The following is a 13,886-nucleotide window of genomic DNA, read 5'->3' as shown; positions in this document are numbered from 1 at the left end:
TTATGAATAAAGCGGCGCAAACATGTGATAGAGTGAAAAACAAAATAGACAAAATTCGTAAGAAACGTAAAGGCGCGCACTCGCTAACGTACGCAGAAGCCTCATTAACATAGCGGCGGAAGAACGGAAGGCAAAAGTGAAGCGTGATGATGATTCGGGAGGAAGCGCAGAACATCAACGCTTCATAGACGCTGGTGGTGATAATTGGCCGGGGCTGACACTTTGCAAGAAGGCGCATGCAAAGTCACTGTTATCCATGAGCGGCGCAGAAATCGAATTAATGTGTATGTCAGTGCTGTGATGGCGGCGGGAAGGTGATTGTATTTTCTCTCTCACTTTCTCTGAATATTTATCTCTATTTGAAGGTAGATTTCAAAATCACTATAATGGCCTTGTTTATTTGCGTAGTCTTATGTGAGTAATTTTTTATATCATTACATTTATTCTTTAGAGTTCGTGCGGGCATTACATTCCGTCGGTTGTCAATAAACCGATTTGTTGTTTCAAAATTTACACTTTATAATACCAACTTCTCTTTCAGGTCATAAACTCTTTAATCACTAACCAGTAACTTGGATAAAATGTTGCCTGCTGATTCTAGACACTTTCAAACTAACCAATTAAACCTTAGAATAAACCATTATAGCTTGTACTATAAGTATAACTAACTCTTTATAACCCCCGTTATAAAACTAGTATAATATTTAGTAGATCTAAACCCCGCATTGATAACTTATTATAACCAAAATACTGATTTTCTATCGTGGCTGATGTCTCGAACGTTGGGTCTCTTGAGAGCGAAATGTATGGGTGCCGATCTTTTCATACAAAAATAAATTTAAGGGAATTCATGCTCATTTTTTTGTACATTTTTGCGACGAATGATGTTATCTGTCAAAAATATATATTTGAATTTTGGTTTCCCGCATATTGGCAAATTTCCGATGGGAGTAATTCTTAAAAATAAATTTTTTTTGACCAAGTGATCGGTAGAGAAAGATTCCGTGCAAACTTTCGTCACTGGTGTTGATTTCTGCTTATCGACAGTCATTTACTGGGAGTGGTACATTAAAGTTTAAAGTGTTTTAAGTAATTTTATTAGAATTTTTTAATGATATATATTACAAAATGACAGATTTTAGCCCGTTTTGATGGCACCAAAGCGCAGTAGCGTCGAGGGACCCTTCGTCGAATCCTGTGTGACGTCATAAACAGTAGACCTAACGTAGCTGAATATTTACAGCTTTTAGAAGCTCACACCTACGTCAAAGCTCCTCTTTACTTGTTCCTAAATACTAAAAAAAAAGTAATTCATGCCAATACTTGACTTAGAAATAGAAAAAGATAAAACTGAAGCCTCTTTATGGCTGTTAGTAACTTGAAAGTGGGTGTGTTCTTCCCGAAAGCCGTTTGATATTTAGATGATTTAGATATTAGGTTTTAGATGGGAGTTAGTTAGATTGGCTTTTTAGATGATGTAGAGTTGCATTTTCAGATCTTGACCTGTTAATTTGGATGGCCTATCACTAAAACTAATATCATAAGGATAGATTTTATCCATATATATATATATATATATATATATATATATATATATATATATATATATATATATATATATATATATATATATATATATATATATATATATATATATATATTATATATATATATGAACTATGAACACATGGGTATGTGTTTCATGGAAATAAATTTGACTCGCATTGGGATTGAACTGCAGTGTCTCAAATGAAAGGCTAGGGCGCTACCAGTTGACCCACACGTCAGAAAAGAAGTTGGAACCCGAGTAATTCTGCCCAACAGAATTACTTATGTTCCAACATCTTCTCTGACTTGTTTGGGTCAACTGGTAGCACCCTAGCCTTTCATTTGAAACACTGCGGTTCAATCCCAATGTGTCATAAATTGCTGTATATATATTTAACTGTAAAATGTTTGTACACATTCAAGTTAACTTCAAATGAACATAAGAATTAACATCAGAATTAAGTTTTAAGAAGTTTTTAATTCATGTGGATAATTTTACTAATTTGGCTTAAGACGTTTTTCATTCATTCATTAATCAGAAGTAATGTTTGTATTTATTAATATCTTCTCTGTTATGATGCTTTTGTTATTTGTACATTCATACAGTATCTAAAAATATATTTATAAATTTCTTAAGAGTGCTCTGATTTAAATAAAATTCTATACCACACTCAACCATGGCTGAGTGGATAAGGTCAGCTAACTTGCTCAAACCCAAAACAACATGCATTCAAATCCTGTCCAGGAAGTAGGGTGTATGATATTCCCAAAGTATGTGAAATCTATACAGTATTATATTTTGAGTTTTTGTGGCTTAATATCATCATGAGAGACGAAAGATCACATTTTGACGAAAAGTGACTCGAAGATGACCAGTAGATATTTAACGACCAATGTTTTTCCAATCACTTTGTCAACGTAATTGTTATTACCAGCTGCTGTTACAATTCCTGTTATTAATTTTACCAAAACTGTTGTTAGTTGTTACTAATTTTCCTCACGAAGCTCCTTAGTTTTCACACGAAGCACGCGCTGAGAATAACTTAGTCAGAACTGCACGCACTGAACGGCTCCCCAAAACACAAAGCGACTTCTCACAAGCTTTTGTCAGGGGCGTTGGAGCACTGCATGATCAACACAGTAACCGACAGTAGGCGCTTGTAGTATGTTATCACTGTCGTTGTGTTTTGTAATGCCTAGAGCAAAGAATTATGTCTGTGAGATAGGTTACAAATTTTACAGACATACTAATCACTTTTTTTTTTTGCCTCTATTCATGTAGTTTTATTGCCTTTTCTATGATAAATTGTTTTACACAACAGGACTAACTAACATATGCAGACATGAATATATTCGTTTGTTGTACATTAAGCCAGCCTTGTGTTGGCACAGGCTCTTGCCCTAGTGCAGCCAAGCGTACATACAAACACACATATGTAAATAAACTAAAAAAAAATAACATTGATGATAGTATTATTCGTACGAAGTTTAAAATCACACACCAACAGTCCAACTAACCATTCTGTAGTGGGGAGGCAGCAACAGATGTTGAAAAATATGGCCTTTTTGCATGGAGCATCTTTGTGTACATAGTACTAACAAAAAGATTGCTTTCAATGATAGGGGCCATGTGTAATGTGTCGATCATCTATGTGATTATATGATTTATGTATATATTTTTGTTTAATATTTGATAGTTAATGAGTTTGTTTTATTGAATCATTATATAAAGGCTCAAGAACACTTACTTTTTTTATAAATTTTTTCTTGGTTCTGAAAAAAATGCTTTGTAAAAAAATTTTCGTTGCAGAACCAATGCTTTGGAGTTGAATTTTCTTAAAAGTCTGTGTTAGTGGCCCATTGTGACCTAATTAGTGAAATTCTGAAAATCCAGTCTTTTTTTTTCTAACATTCACTTTGAAATTAGGAAACAAAAACTTTTGAGCTGGTTTGTATTCAGTCCATAGTTTTCATTATAATTTCACCCTTTTGGCCCTCTATTTTTAATTTGGAAAGCTGAAGAGTTTGTACATAATTTGTTAGTCTGAAACACAACAGCCTCTGAGGAATACTGAGGTCTAATCCATTATTTAAATTCTCTAAAACAGAAGCAGATACAGTAGTTTAAAAACATCTGTAAGCTATTTCTTTTCAAGTCCAAAATACCAAAGCCTTTTCTGGGAACATAAGCATTTTTTACCGACTTTTTTTTAACTTCCGAGTAACTAAAGCTAGTTTGAAGTTCCGAACCCATTTGTACGCTTTTTTCCTTTGAGTCATAACGTACTAAAACCTCCTAAAGGATAATTTAACCAGCCTTGTATCGTGTGTCACTTTTGGTGTGCTTAGCCAAACAGTGCAATTACCAGACAGACAGCAGGGAATTGAAATAAATAGTTGTACTAAGCAAGTCTTCTCACCACAGTGGAGACTTCGTGACCGATGTCGAATGGAAGGCACCCAATGGATCAAGGTGAGTTCTGTTGCACGTAACCAAGATGAGGGTGCGTTCAGGTGGATCCCAGTATGTTCATGACTTTGAGGGTTGTTAATTGTAGATTAACCCAACCTTTCATTTGACTTTTAACCATCACTTAGACTAGACGTTGTTGATCTTCGTAGGAAGTAACAAATTTTTTTTTTTGCCAGAGGACCACTTTTAGTTTTAGACAACCTTATATGTCTACCCAAGTGACTGTATTTTGATTTAGGGTCTCTTTCCAGCCCATAAATGGTTCAGATCTAGTGATCACTGGAAATCTTTGTCATAGTAATGTGTACAGGGATGGAAATAAAAATTGTCATGCAGTGAAATCTTGAACTGTTGATTTAGTAATGTTTTTGGATACGATTTCCACTGAAATCCTACAAATATGTGAACCAAGACTTGAGAAAAAAATGTTCTTAGTGTTTATCCCTGACTCTACAGTGCTTAACATGAATCTGTTTCATCGTTTATGTATTTATATGCATTCAAATAAGTATACATATGAGCCAAGATAATTTTTTACAGGTACCATTCCGTTTAAGCATAATAGTTCAGCATTGAAAGTATTTCTTTCTCTGCCTGTGGTTCAAAGCCCAACAGGGAAAATACAAACCTTAATTTTATTTCCCATTGGGATTTTTAAAGGATATAGTGGTCGAAATCATGTCCAAGAATTTCGGGAAAGCACAAGTCAAGATTTGTTGTATTTTTCTGGATTTTGTGATCGTGACCCATAGATTACAATAAAAATTATCGTAATTAACCAAGTCAGATGCCATTGTGAACAGTCACTAGTATTCAGATTAGACTTCAGGTTCAGGTCAATCATAAAGACAGTCTTTTTACCCAATAGACTTTGACCACTGATGATAAATTAATGCTTCAAATTCTTGCATTTTGACTGACGTTAAATCTTAACTATGATGTTTAATACATCGTACATACATACAGTATATTAATGCCACAAAAGGTAAGCAGTTTGAATCAAATACAGTAGGTAATAATGTTCATGCATGTTGCATGAAAAGATGATGATGGAGGAAGGAATGGAATGCATGGTACGTCATCTGTGTACTTCCCGGTGGTCGTTCAAGTGATTCTCCTCTGAGGTCTAAAGAGGTTTTCAGTCTCCTGCAGTAATGGTGGCACTCATTACACTATACTGCAGCTCTCATTCTGTGCCTTTCAATCTCTTTAATATCCTTCGAGATTTCAAAGCCTTGTCTTGCATGTGAACGGGCTCAGGTCGTCAGTCGCAGTATATTTCAATAAATTACAATAATCTTGTGAGAAGAATAACCAAACAATAAACAGATTAACATTTTCCTTTTCCCCCGTTATTAACATAGGTATGTAGACACTAACAAACGCCTAGGCATCCCTGTTTCTCAAATTTTGTAAACAGAGAACTCCTCTTCTTCCCTCTCGCCATGCAGCTTTGTGGGCACGACTCCACTGACAGCCACAGCACCTATGCCAGGATGCTACATGAGGATCTTTGCCGGCTCCCCGGCGGACAAAGCCGTGGCGGAGAACGTGCGCATCGGAGATCCCCTCACTATGGTCATAACCCTCGACGATCAGGAAATCTACGGCATGAAGGTCACAGACTGCCTCGTCCGAGACGGCCTGGGATGGGGAGAACAAATGCTCATCAACAGTGAAGGGTATGTGGAGGAAGTGTAATGAAGGAAGAAAGGTGATTGTTTGGCAAATGGGAAATTAGCGTTTGAAGAGAAAGGAGATTATTTGGAGGTGGAGGTATTGACTATTGAAAGATAGATTAAAGTGAAAGGCTCAACATTTAATGGAAGCAGAGATTTGATTAGTGGAGGTGAGAGTTGGGGAGAAGTGAGTCTATAATGGAAGGGATGTTTAGTACTGGTGAAAGGGACATAATTGGTTTGTATTGGGAAGTAGGGAGTGTGATGGAAAGGGCAATTCAGGGAAAACTACGTGTCTAAAGGGGTGTAGCAAGAAAATTGTAGGAGAAGGGTGAGCAGGGGAAGTAGGGAGAGAGAGAGAGAGAGAAGTGAGCATTTGGAGACAGGAAAATCAGGAAAATTATTGATGGTTGTGTTCTGGGGAGAGAGGCAGCGAGAGGGAGATTAATAGAGAAGGCTCTGCACCAGAGGAAAGTGGGACTGATTGGGGGAGAACATTGAATATTCATCACCAAGAAGATTAAAGGAGGATAGTAAGTTACAGAGAAAGGAAGATGAGTGAGTATTTATTGTAAGGGAGATAAGGAATGTTGAGTCATTACAGAAGGGGAGAATGAAGTGAATGCATTGATTGATACTTGACATACACTGAGAATCAAAGATCTTGCAAGCATATTACTAAAGCGCTTTCTCTGTATATCAAAGTAGTTTAGTTAGCTGAAGCCACTGGGAAAGTTATAAATGAAATGACAGATTGCCAAGTACTTTTGTGTATTTTAACACATCTTTGGGGCACAATGTTAAAACACGAAAGTACTTTGGCACTCTGTCGTTTTATTTTTAACTTTCCCAGTGGCTTCAGCTATTAAACTAAATCACACGCTTACTTTTGTGATTTCTTAGTATATAAAAGCATGTACATATAAGGTCAGCTACTTTTATCACTCATGAACATTAATTGCAGTTGTCCAGTCGACTACGAGATTTTGGGCACCTTTGAGTACTCAGCGTCCAAGACCACAGCTGCAGTTCGTTTCCAGGCACACAAGTTCCCTTACACCTCTTCAGTGTATTACCAGTGCAACGTCAAGCTCTGCATTAAAAACGCAGGAGGCTGCGATGATGTGGTGAGTAATTTTTGTAAAAATCTAAGCATGATTAATTTTGACATCCAGGTGAACAGGCATTACATAAGCTCTTGGGATCAGCACATGCACAGAACAAAATTCATTCCAAGACCAATTGGAGTCTTGGTGTGAGTTGCAGTAGGTCACAACAAGGCCCAAGAGGTCCACAGTGTTGAGGAATCATTTGCCTAGTAGATTCTTGTGGTTGCTTACTAGGTATATAACATTTCAAGGGTCTTATATTCTTATGTCAATTGTCTTCATAACAGTTACATTCATCTTGAAATGGATTACACATGGCCATGCTTGGATGTTTTTGCAGTGGAACACAATGTGTTTTGTATAAAATGCTTATAACTCGACAGACATCACATCAGTGTGAAGAAATACTTAATGATTCCTGTTTTTGTGAGAAGACCACCTGTTGTAAAGCCTATGAGTGCTTGAATTAGGCTAAATGACAATACTTCTTATACTAAATATTGATCTCTGTAAGCTGGCCATCTATTTTAGGTAATACTTGAATACCGTACATCACATTTTATACTCATCTTTATATCAGCATGGATAAATTAGTATTCTTGTGCTGTAAGTTGCTCATTTCAAAATTATGTAAGTCTTACGTGCCACCTGTTAGCACCTGGATTAGGGTCCTAAACTCAGCTATGATGGAATCACCAGAAAGATAATTTTAGCTGAGACTGTAATGACATCTTGTATACATAGTAGACTGTTTTGCAGAATATGAAACGAGGAAACAAAACCCAATGGCTGGGAATTGGGAGTCAGAGCAAAGGTACCAAAGAAAGGTGAGCTGACTGACTGTCGTAACAGTAGAGTTACTGCACTTGCATTGATTGTCAAGCAAACTTTCAATATGCATATTCTCAAGAGGTTGGAGAAGGACATTAACAAAATGCTTCTAGACGAAAATACTGGTTTTAGGAAAGGCAGGAGTTGTACAGATAAAATGTGTTGAGATTTATTGTGCAGTAGTGTATGGAATGTAAAAATCCCTTCTGATTGCTTTTGTTAAGATGGTGTTTGACAGCAACCACAGAACAGTGTTATTGAAGGTCTTCCATCACTGGGGCATTCTGTTAAATATGTAAAGCTGATTGAAATTATTCATGAACAAGTAAATACAAAGTTAATGTTGATGGGGCCCTATCAAGTGAATATGCAGTAAATAGTGGGGTGCTACAAAGGAATATTATTTTACCTTTGTGTTTTTCCTTCTCATAATTTTATTAAGGAAAAAATGGTTGGAGATGGAAGGTAAGATGCAGCCTGGGTTAACGAAAGTTGATTGACTGAGAATATAAGGATGATGCAGTTATAATCAGCAGAACCCCTAAAGATTTACAAAGCTTGCATAAGAGAATGCACTAGATATCTAGAGAGAGATGGGACTCAAAATAACCTAAGAAAAACAGAAGTAATTAGGACAGAGTATGCACACAGGATGACAAAACAGATTGAGAAAGCTTAATGAGGTTGAATCATTCAAATATGTTTGAACAGCAATCTCCAACACAGGTTCATTTGAGTTGGAATTTGATGGAAAACTAGAAAAGCAGTCGAACAGTGGGCAGGCTGAATAAGATTTGGTACTGTAATACAAAAGTAAGATTATATACAAGTCTAGTACAATCTTTGTTGCTACACGGACTTGAATAATGGTATGATGAGACTATAAATGATTTTGTCAATCTAAGAAAAAAGCTTTAAGAAGAACGTTAGGAGTTTGATGGTAATGTAGAGCTGGATATGGTTAAGATGATGGGAAGATGGAGATGGCTACGACATTGTGCTATGCACAACCCTTAGAAGAACAGAATGTGATATTGTTAGCTCAGCTCCTGTAAGCACCATATGAGTTGTCAGTCCCAGTCTTACATGAATGAGGACTATGAGTAGGAAGGCTGGAGAAGAGTGGAACTGTGGAAGAAAGAGTAAAGACACAAGATATGGAATTTCACAGATGCTCTTTGGGCCATGCAGCTCGGAGGAGTCTGTCATCATCATATTACCTGTCATTCTTGTAACTTATAACTACAGTACTGCAACTTACTTGGTAATCTTTTGTAACCACTGTCCTGTCTCAAGTCCTTAACATCGTTTAACTATACTGTAATTAAATTTCTTGTATTTTAGTGCAATACATGTTACTCTAGTTATATTGTACAATTTCATTGTATTACTACTCATGTAACCAAATAACAACTGGTCAGTATCTGTTTATTGTATAATAAAAAATTGCTTGGCCAGTTTGACAAAGACACTACCAAGTGTCTTCATTATAACCCTTGCATGTTTCTGCTAACTTTGCTTAAACTTCGTTTTGCAGCCTCCTGTTTGCGTGGAGGGTGGGAACATTCTGCGCCGTCGCCGAAGGGACGTTGCCGAAATCGATGGCAATGGTACCCTGAAGGGGACTGAAGCTGAGGTGGACGAGAACCTGACAATTGAAGTGTTTACTGGCTTATATGTCAATGAGGACGATGAGGTAATTCCTTCTTTTGACATTCACGAATGTGCATTAGCTAATATGTCTTGACCGCAGATTTTGTCGTATACTTGTTTCTGAAGTTTGTTTAATGTAGCAGCCTGCAATCTACATTGGCTAGTGGGTGTTCCTTGTTCGTATGAGGGTCAGAATGAAAACATTTCAGCCATTATATAAATTTTCATAAAATTACTATTTGATACTTACCTACTGTTAAAGATACCTCATATCTCCTCGCCTATTGGCACAGGGATATAAGCTATCTTGAACAGTATGTAAGAATTACCCCCAATAAAAAGGAATATGACATATTACCTGAAGTGTAAAGCATATGCATCACCTATTGCATTTGTGAATATTAAATTCACAAATATTAAATGCTCTTTGATATCACATTAAGCATGTACAAATGAGGCTCCTCTCCCCAAATTCCATGTATTTATGATCTTTCATTTTCCAGCTCCCTGAGCCAGAGGGTGCTGCCGAGACGCTGACCCCCATCCGGGAGGAGATTGAAGAAGACCCCAACACCTTCTGTCTTTCTCCAAAGACTTTCGCAATTGGCATTGCCATTGCCGGGCTTATCCTCATGGTAGCAGTCATAGCTGCTATCCTCATCCTCATCTCGAGGCGACGCAGGAGAAAGGAGGACTCCACCACTGGTTCCTCGATTTACTCAAGTCCTTACACCAACACGGCTTACAGTCACTCTTCTTAAAGCAGCTAGACATGGAGGAAGTGTGTCCCAGTCCTGGCAAAATTACAGTTGTTTTCTCTAATGCAGTGTCAGAATCTGCCTGTAAGTTTGGTATTGTTGAACTCCTCTGCTCCCAGCCCATCTGTATATCAATACATGCCTTGAAGAAGGTTTATAGGAACTCCAGTTTGCAATTCGAGAATCAAGGCATGAAAATATAAAACTTGATAGATGTACTACACAGTATATCTTCAAAAAAAATTATAGACAGGGGAAATTAGAACAGGATATTTGGTGACTCAAAGGAAGTGTGCTGAGAGAGTGATTTAAAGTTGTAAAAGATGAACTGAAAAAAAGGATCTTCGTTGCAAGTGATGTGGAAAGAGAGGAAGACCTTTTTCATAGCTGTGATAGCACCTCAAGAGAGTCTGTTGAATCGTCGGAGAATTAGCACAATTGTTACAGAAGGCCAAATAAAAATAAAGGATTGTTATCCAGAGTGAAGGCAGGTACAGTAATGAGTATTTCCATGTGCTGTACTTGATAAAAAGTCAACAGAGAACTTGAACAAAATTCTTCACCATGACGAGATAACCACTCGGTTGTATCTGACACTCTGTGTACTGTATATTCCAAGTACCATTATGTACATTTTCATGTAACCCAAAATAACCATCAGCTATACATTAAACTAAACATAAAACGGTGCTCCGGAGAAAATACTTGTAAAAATAACAAAAAGGATGACAATCACCTTAACTCTGACCTAAAAGCTTACATACATTCTCTTATCAATAGGATCTGTTAAATGTTTTAACTTGAATTAACCAAGGTTAAAGAAACATCTCCGCAAACTCACTAACCGGTTGTGATGTTGATGCTTAAGAAGATGTTGATGGGATTCTCTAAAAGACTGAGCAGCTACGACTTTGGACGTCAGGCATGGGAATTACTGCTAGCGGGTAGTAATTCCTCGTCACTGTCACTTAACGTGGTCAACAGAATTTGGCTTTTGAGTGAAGCAAACAAGGATTGTGTCGTAATACCTATACTCCACATGTTTGTTTTCAATATAATGTTGAGTATCAACAGACGGCTGCCAAAAGTAACCATAATCAGAGTCGTCGCTGCTTGGCAAGAGTCTCCTTCCTCTTCTATGTCTCTGTCATGTTCCGTTCACAAGCCATTCTGCTTGTACCTAATTTAATAGAAGTTTAAGTTTACTGCGGCATAAGCGACTTAATAAGCGAGACAACTTGCTGGAGTCTTTTCTTACAAAGATGAGCAGCAGGTAGCTGGTGTAGTTGTTTAGTTTTTCCTTTAGTTGGTGAAAGTCAGACCGTGTCCCTCTTTGTTGTAAAACAGAACTGGAAGTGATCCTCCGGATTACTCCTAAATGAGTCATAAAAACTGATTAGCCTTTGTTCCTCTCCTTACGGAGCAAATGTATTTCATGTTAAATTGACCCATGAAATCAGCTGGAAATTCTACTGGCAACATTGGAAGTAGTCTTATCAAAAGTGTTTCACCATTCAATTTAAATCGAGAGGGATGTGGCCATTGCTGAGTCTGTCCTGAAATGTTTTCTTGGCAGTTTAATATTTTTCTAATTACATCAGTATTCTTCACAGCATGCAAGTAGGAAGTCTTCCAAAACTGAACAACATTCAGGTTTAAAAAAAAGAAGGCTTTCTGAAATTTTTACGGACATATTTGCAATGCCCATATCCTCACTATAGTGTAGCTATAGTTTAGTGCCATAAGCCATGGGCTTACTGATACTTAACATTTTGAAAACACACCAGTCGTGGGATTTTTCATCTTTCGTTTCTTTTTATTTATTGTGCTTTTATTTTTCTTCATTAGGATGCCCAATGATAAAAGGTACAAAAGTAATAAACCCTTTCTGAACTTTGTGCTCATTTTGTGACAAATGTGAGCGCTCTCAAGTTACAGGGTTGTACTTGACAGATAAGTATCACTTTTGACTTGTTCTTGGTAATGGCTTGCTTGAAAAGTTTTAATACTGTGAGGATAAATTTAATTCGTGTCTGTGTGATCGTAAACGCAAAAATCTGTTATTAATAATCTTCGTTATATGGAATTTTAAATGTTTACTGTTGGAAAACCACAGTCAAACAAACTTGTGTAAAATCTTTTATATATGAAATTTGTTTCTACAAATATGAAACTAGTAGTAATCACCCCAGGTTTGCATATGTTCCGAAATGCCGCTTGGTTGCGTTAAATTCACTTGCGAACAAAAATACAGGTTATGTGCTAAAATATGAGTGTACCACTGGGATCTGTTATCCTAAAGGGATTTAGCGAGGTTTAGTTGAAGTTGAATGAAGGGTGCGGTCTGAATCTGTGCAGGTTTCTTTGAACAACATTTGACTTTCTGTAGGTTAACTGTTGCCGTAACATGGACACAGCATAATAGTAGTGTTAAAATCATTCATCTCTTTTCCGAAGAGACGGATGCCCTTGAAAAGGTGTACTAATGTAAGTAGTATACCTAGCATGCTATGTAGCATTCATTAATTTATGTAACCGTTTTTTTTTTTTAATAGCAAATTAGGAGTTATCTGTGAAATACTGGTAACTTGAACCACTGATGTAAGGCAGATTATGCCTCTATGTGTTTTTCATTTGGATTATTTCTTGTGTAACACTTTATGTATGTTCTAACTTATATAACTGACAGCCCCAAGTGGCAGCTATTATTTTTAAGCTTATTTTAATGTACGTTTAATTAAAAACAACATGTGGTTTTGCAAATTCAGACACTGGTTTACAGATGCATTGCTTCCACATCACTTTATCTTGTCATGTCACTGCTTCTGCTGCTGTTGCAATTGCAAAAGCATACCATCATTACCTAATGCATCTCTAAATCTATGTCTGGCGAAGTGTATACCACGGGAACTATTGCCAAATAATCATGAGCATTGCGTGTATTTAACCCAAGCTATCATGATATACATTATGTTTGTTTATACTTGTCAAGTGTTTTCTTGATTAATAACTTAAAACCCCAAACTCTCTTCTTGGTATGTTGTTTTGAAGCTGTAGATTAGAATTCTATTGTCTTGGTTTTGCAGATATAGACGAGGATACGTCCACACACTAAGTGTATGCATACACAGTGCGCTCTGATAGAGTGGGCTTTATCCTTTATGTAATATTGGTGCTATGTTGCACAGACTCTGCCAATAGATAAAAGGGGTTCCAAAAGCTATTGAGGGTCCTTTTTAATGGGGTTAAAAGTCTAAGCAACCTCTACGTGCAAAACTTGAGAGGGATAACTTTTGCAGTTGCAATTACATTGTATTTTTTTTTTAGATTGACTCGCACATAAATATTCAGAAACGATGATTAACACTCACCAAAGTAACTTGAGTTTTTTTTGTCAGTGAACGTAAACGATGCGTTGGGATCTGGCAAAGACGACTGTTCAACTCAAAAGAAGTCTCTCTTATTAGTTGTTGCGTCTTCCTCTCTCTGCTATGGAGGGTTGGTGATGGTTCTGTAGTTACTCCACCGGGGTCACCAAATAAAAGTAATGAATTTTTACATGGTGTTTCATTGTAATACTCCCCACTCCTTTGTCTTCAAAATAGCAGTCCATGACATCCTTAAATATAGCCATCAATTATCTTCTCAGTGTCTGAAATTTGCAATCTTATCTTAAAAGAATTTTTTTAAATTTTTAAAATAAACTACATTTTTCCTATACTGTATATCCAAACCTGAAGCCTTTTACACAATCATATTCTATGGTGCTAACTGGGGCAGCATTTTCAAGTCATTTCGTCAGACCAAATATAAGATCTTTCTCTTCAGGCGCGAG

General features: G+C 36.9%; 1 protein-coding gene across 8 annotated transcripts in view; it reads left to right on the top strand.

Annotated features, from left to right (window-relative positions):
• Positions 1 to 13,609, top strand: part of pio (piopio) — a 193,262-nt gene extending 179,653 nt beyond the window's left edge. For 4 of the 8 annotated variants that reach the window (XM_067090084.1, XM_067090083.1, XM_067090082.1 and 1 more), the window contains 5 exons: positions 3,974 to 4,021; positions 5,473 to 5,703; positions 6,665 to 6,827; positions 9,178 to 9,336; positions 9,797 to 13,609. In XM_067090084.1, the coding sequence (XP_066946185.1) occupies positions 3,974 to 4,021; positions 5,473 to 5,703; positions 6,665 to 6,827; positions 9,178 to 9,336; positions 9,797 to 10,054 (859 nt within the window). In that variant the 3' untranslated portion in view covers positions 10,055 to 13,609. The remainder of the gene's footprint in view (positions 1 to 3,973; positions 4,022 to 5,472; positions 5,704 to 6,664; positions 6,828 to 9,177; positions 9,337 to 9,796) is intronic. The other 4 variants (XM_067090089.1, XM_067090088.1, XM_067090087.1 and 1 more) reach the window with 1 other exon arrangement.
• Positions 13,610 to 13,886: the final 277 nt, after the last annotated feature.

This window comes from Macrobrachium rosenbergii, chromosome 47, assembly GCF_040412425.1.
Source record: "Macrobrachium rosenbergii isolate ZJJX-2024 chromosome 47, ASM4041242v1, whole genome shotgun sequence".
Classification (NCBI taxonomy): domain Eukaryota; kingdom Metazoa; phylum Arthropoda; class Malacostraca; order Decapoda; family Palaemonidae; genus Macrobrachium; species Macrobrachium rosenbergii.
The sequence above is the reverse complement of the archived record's forward strand: the minus strand, read 5'-3'. Positions and strand labels throughout refer to the sequence as shown.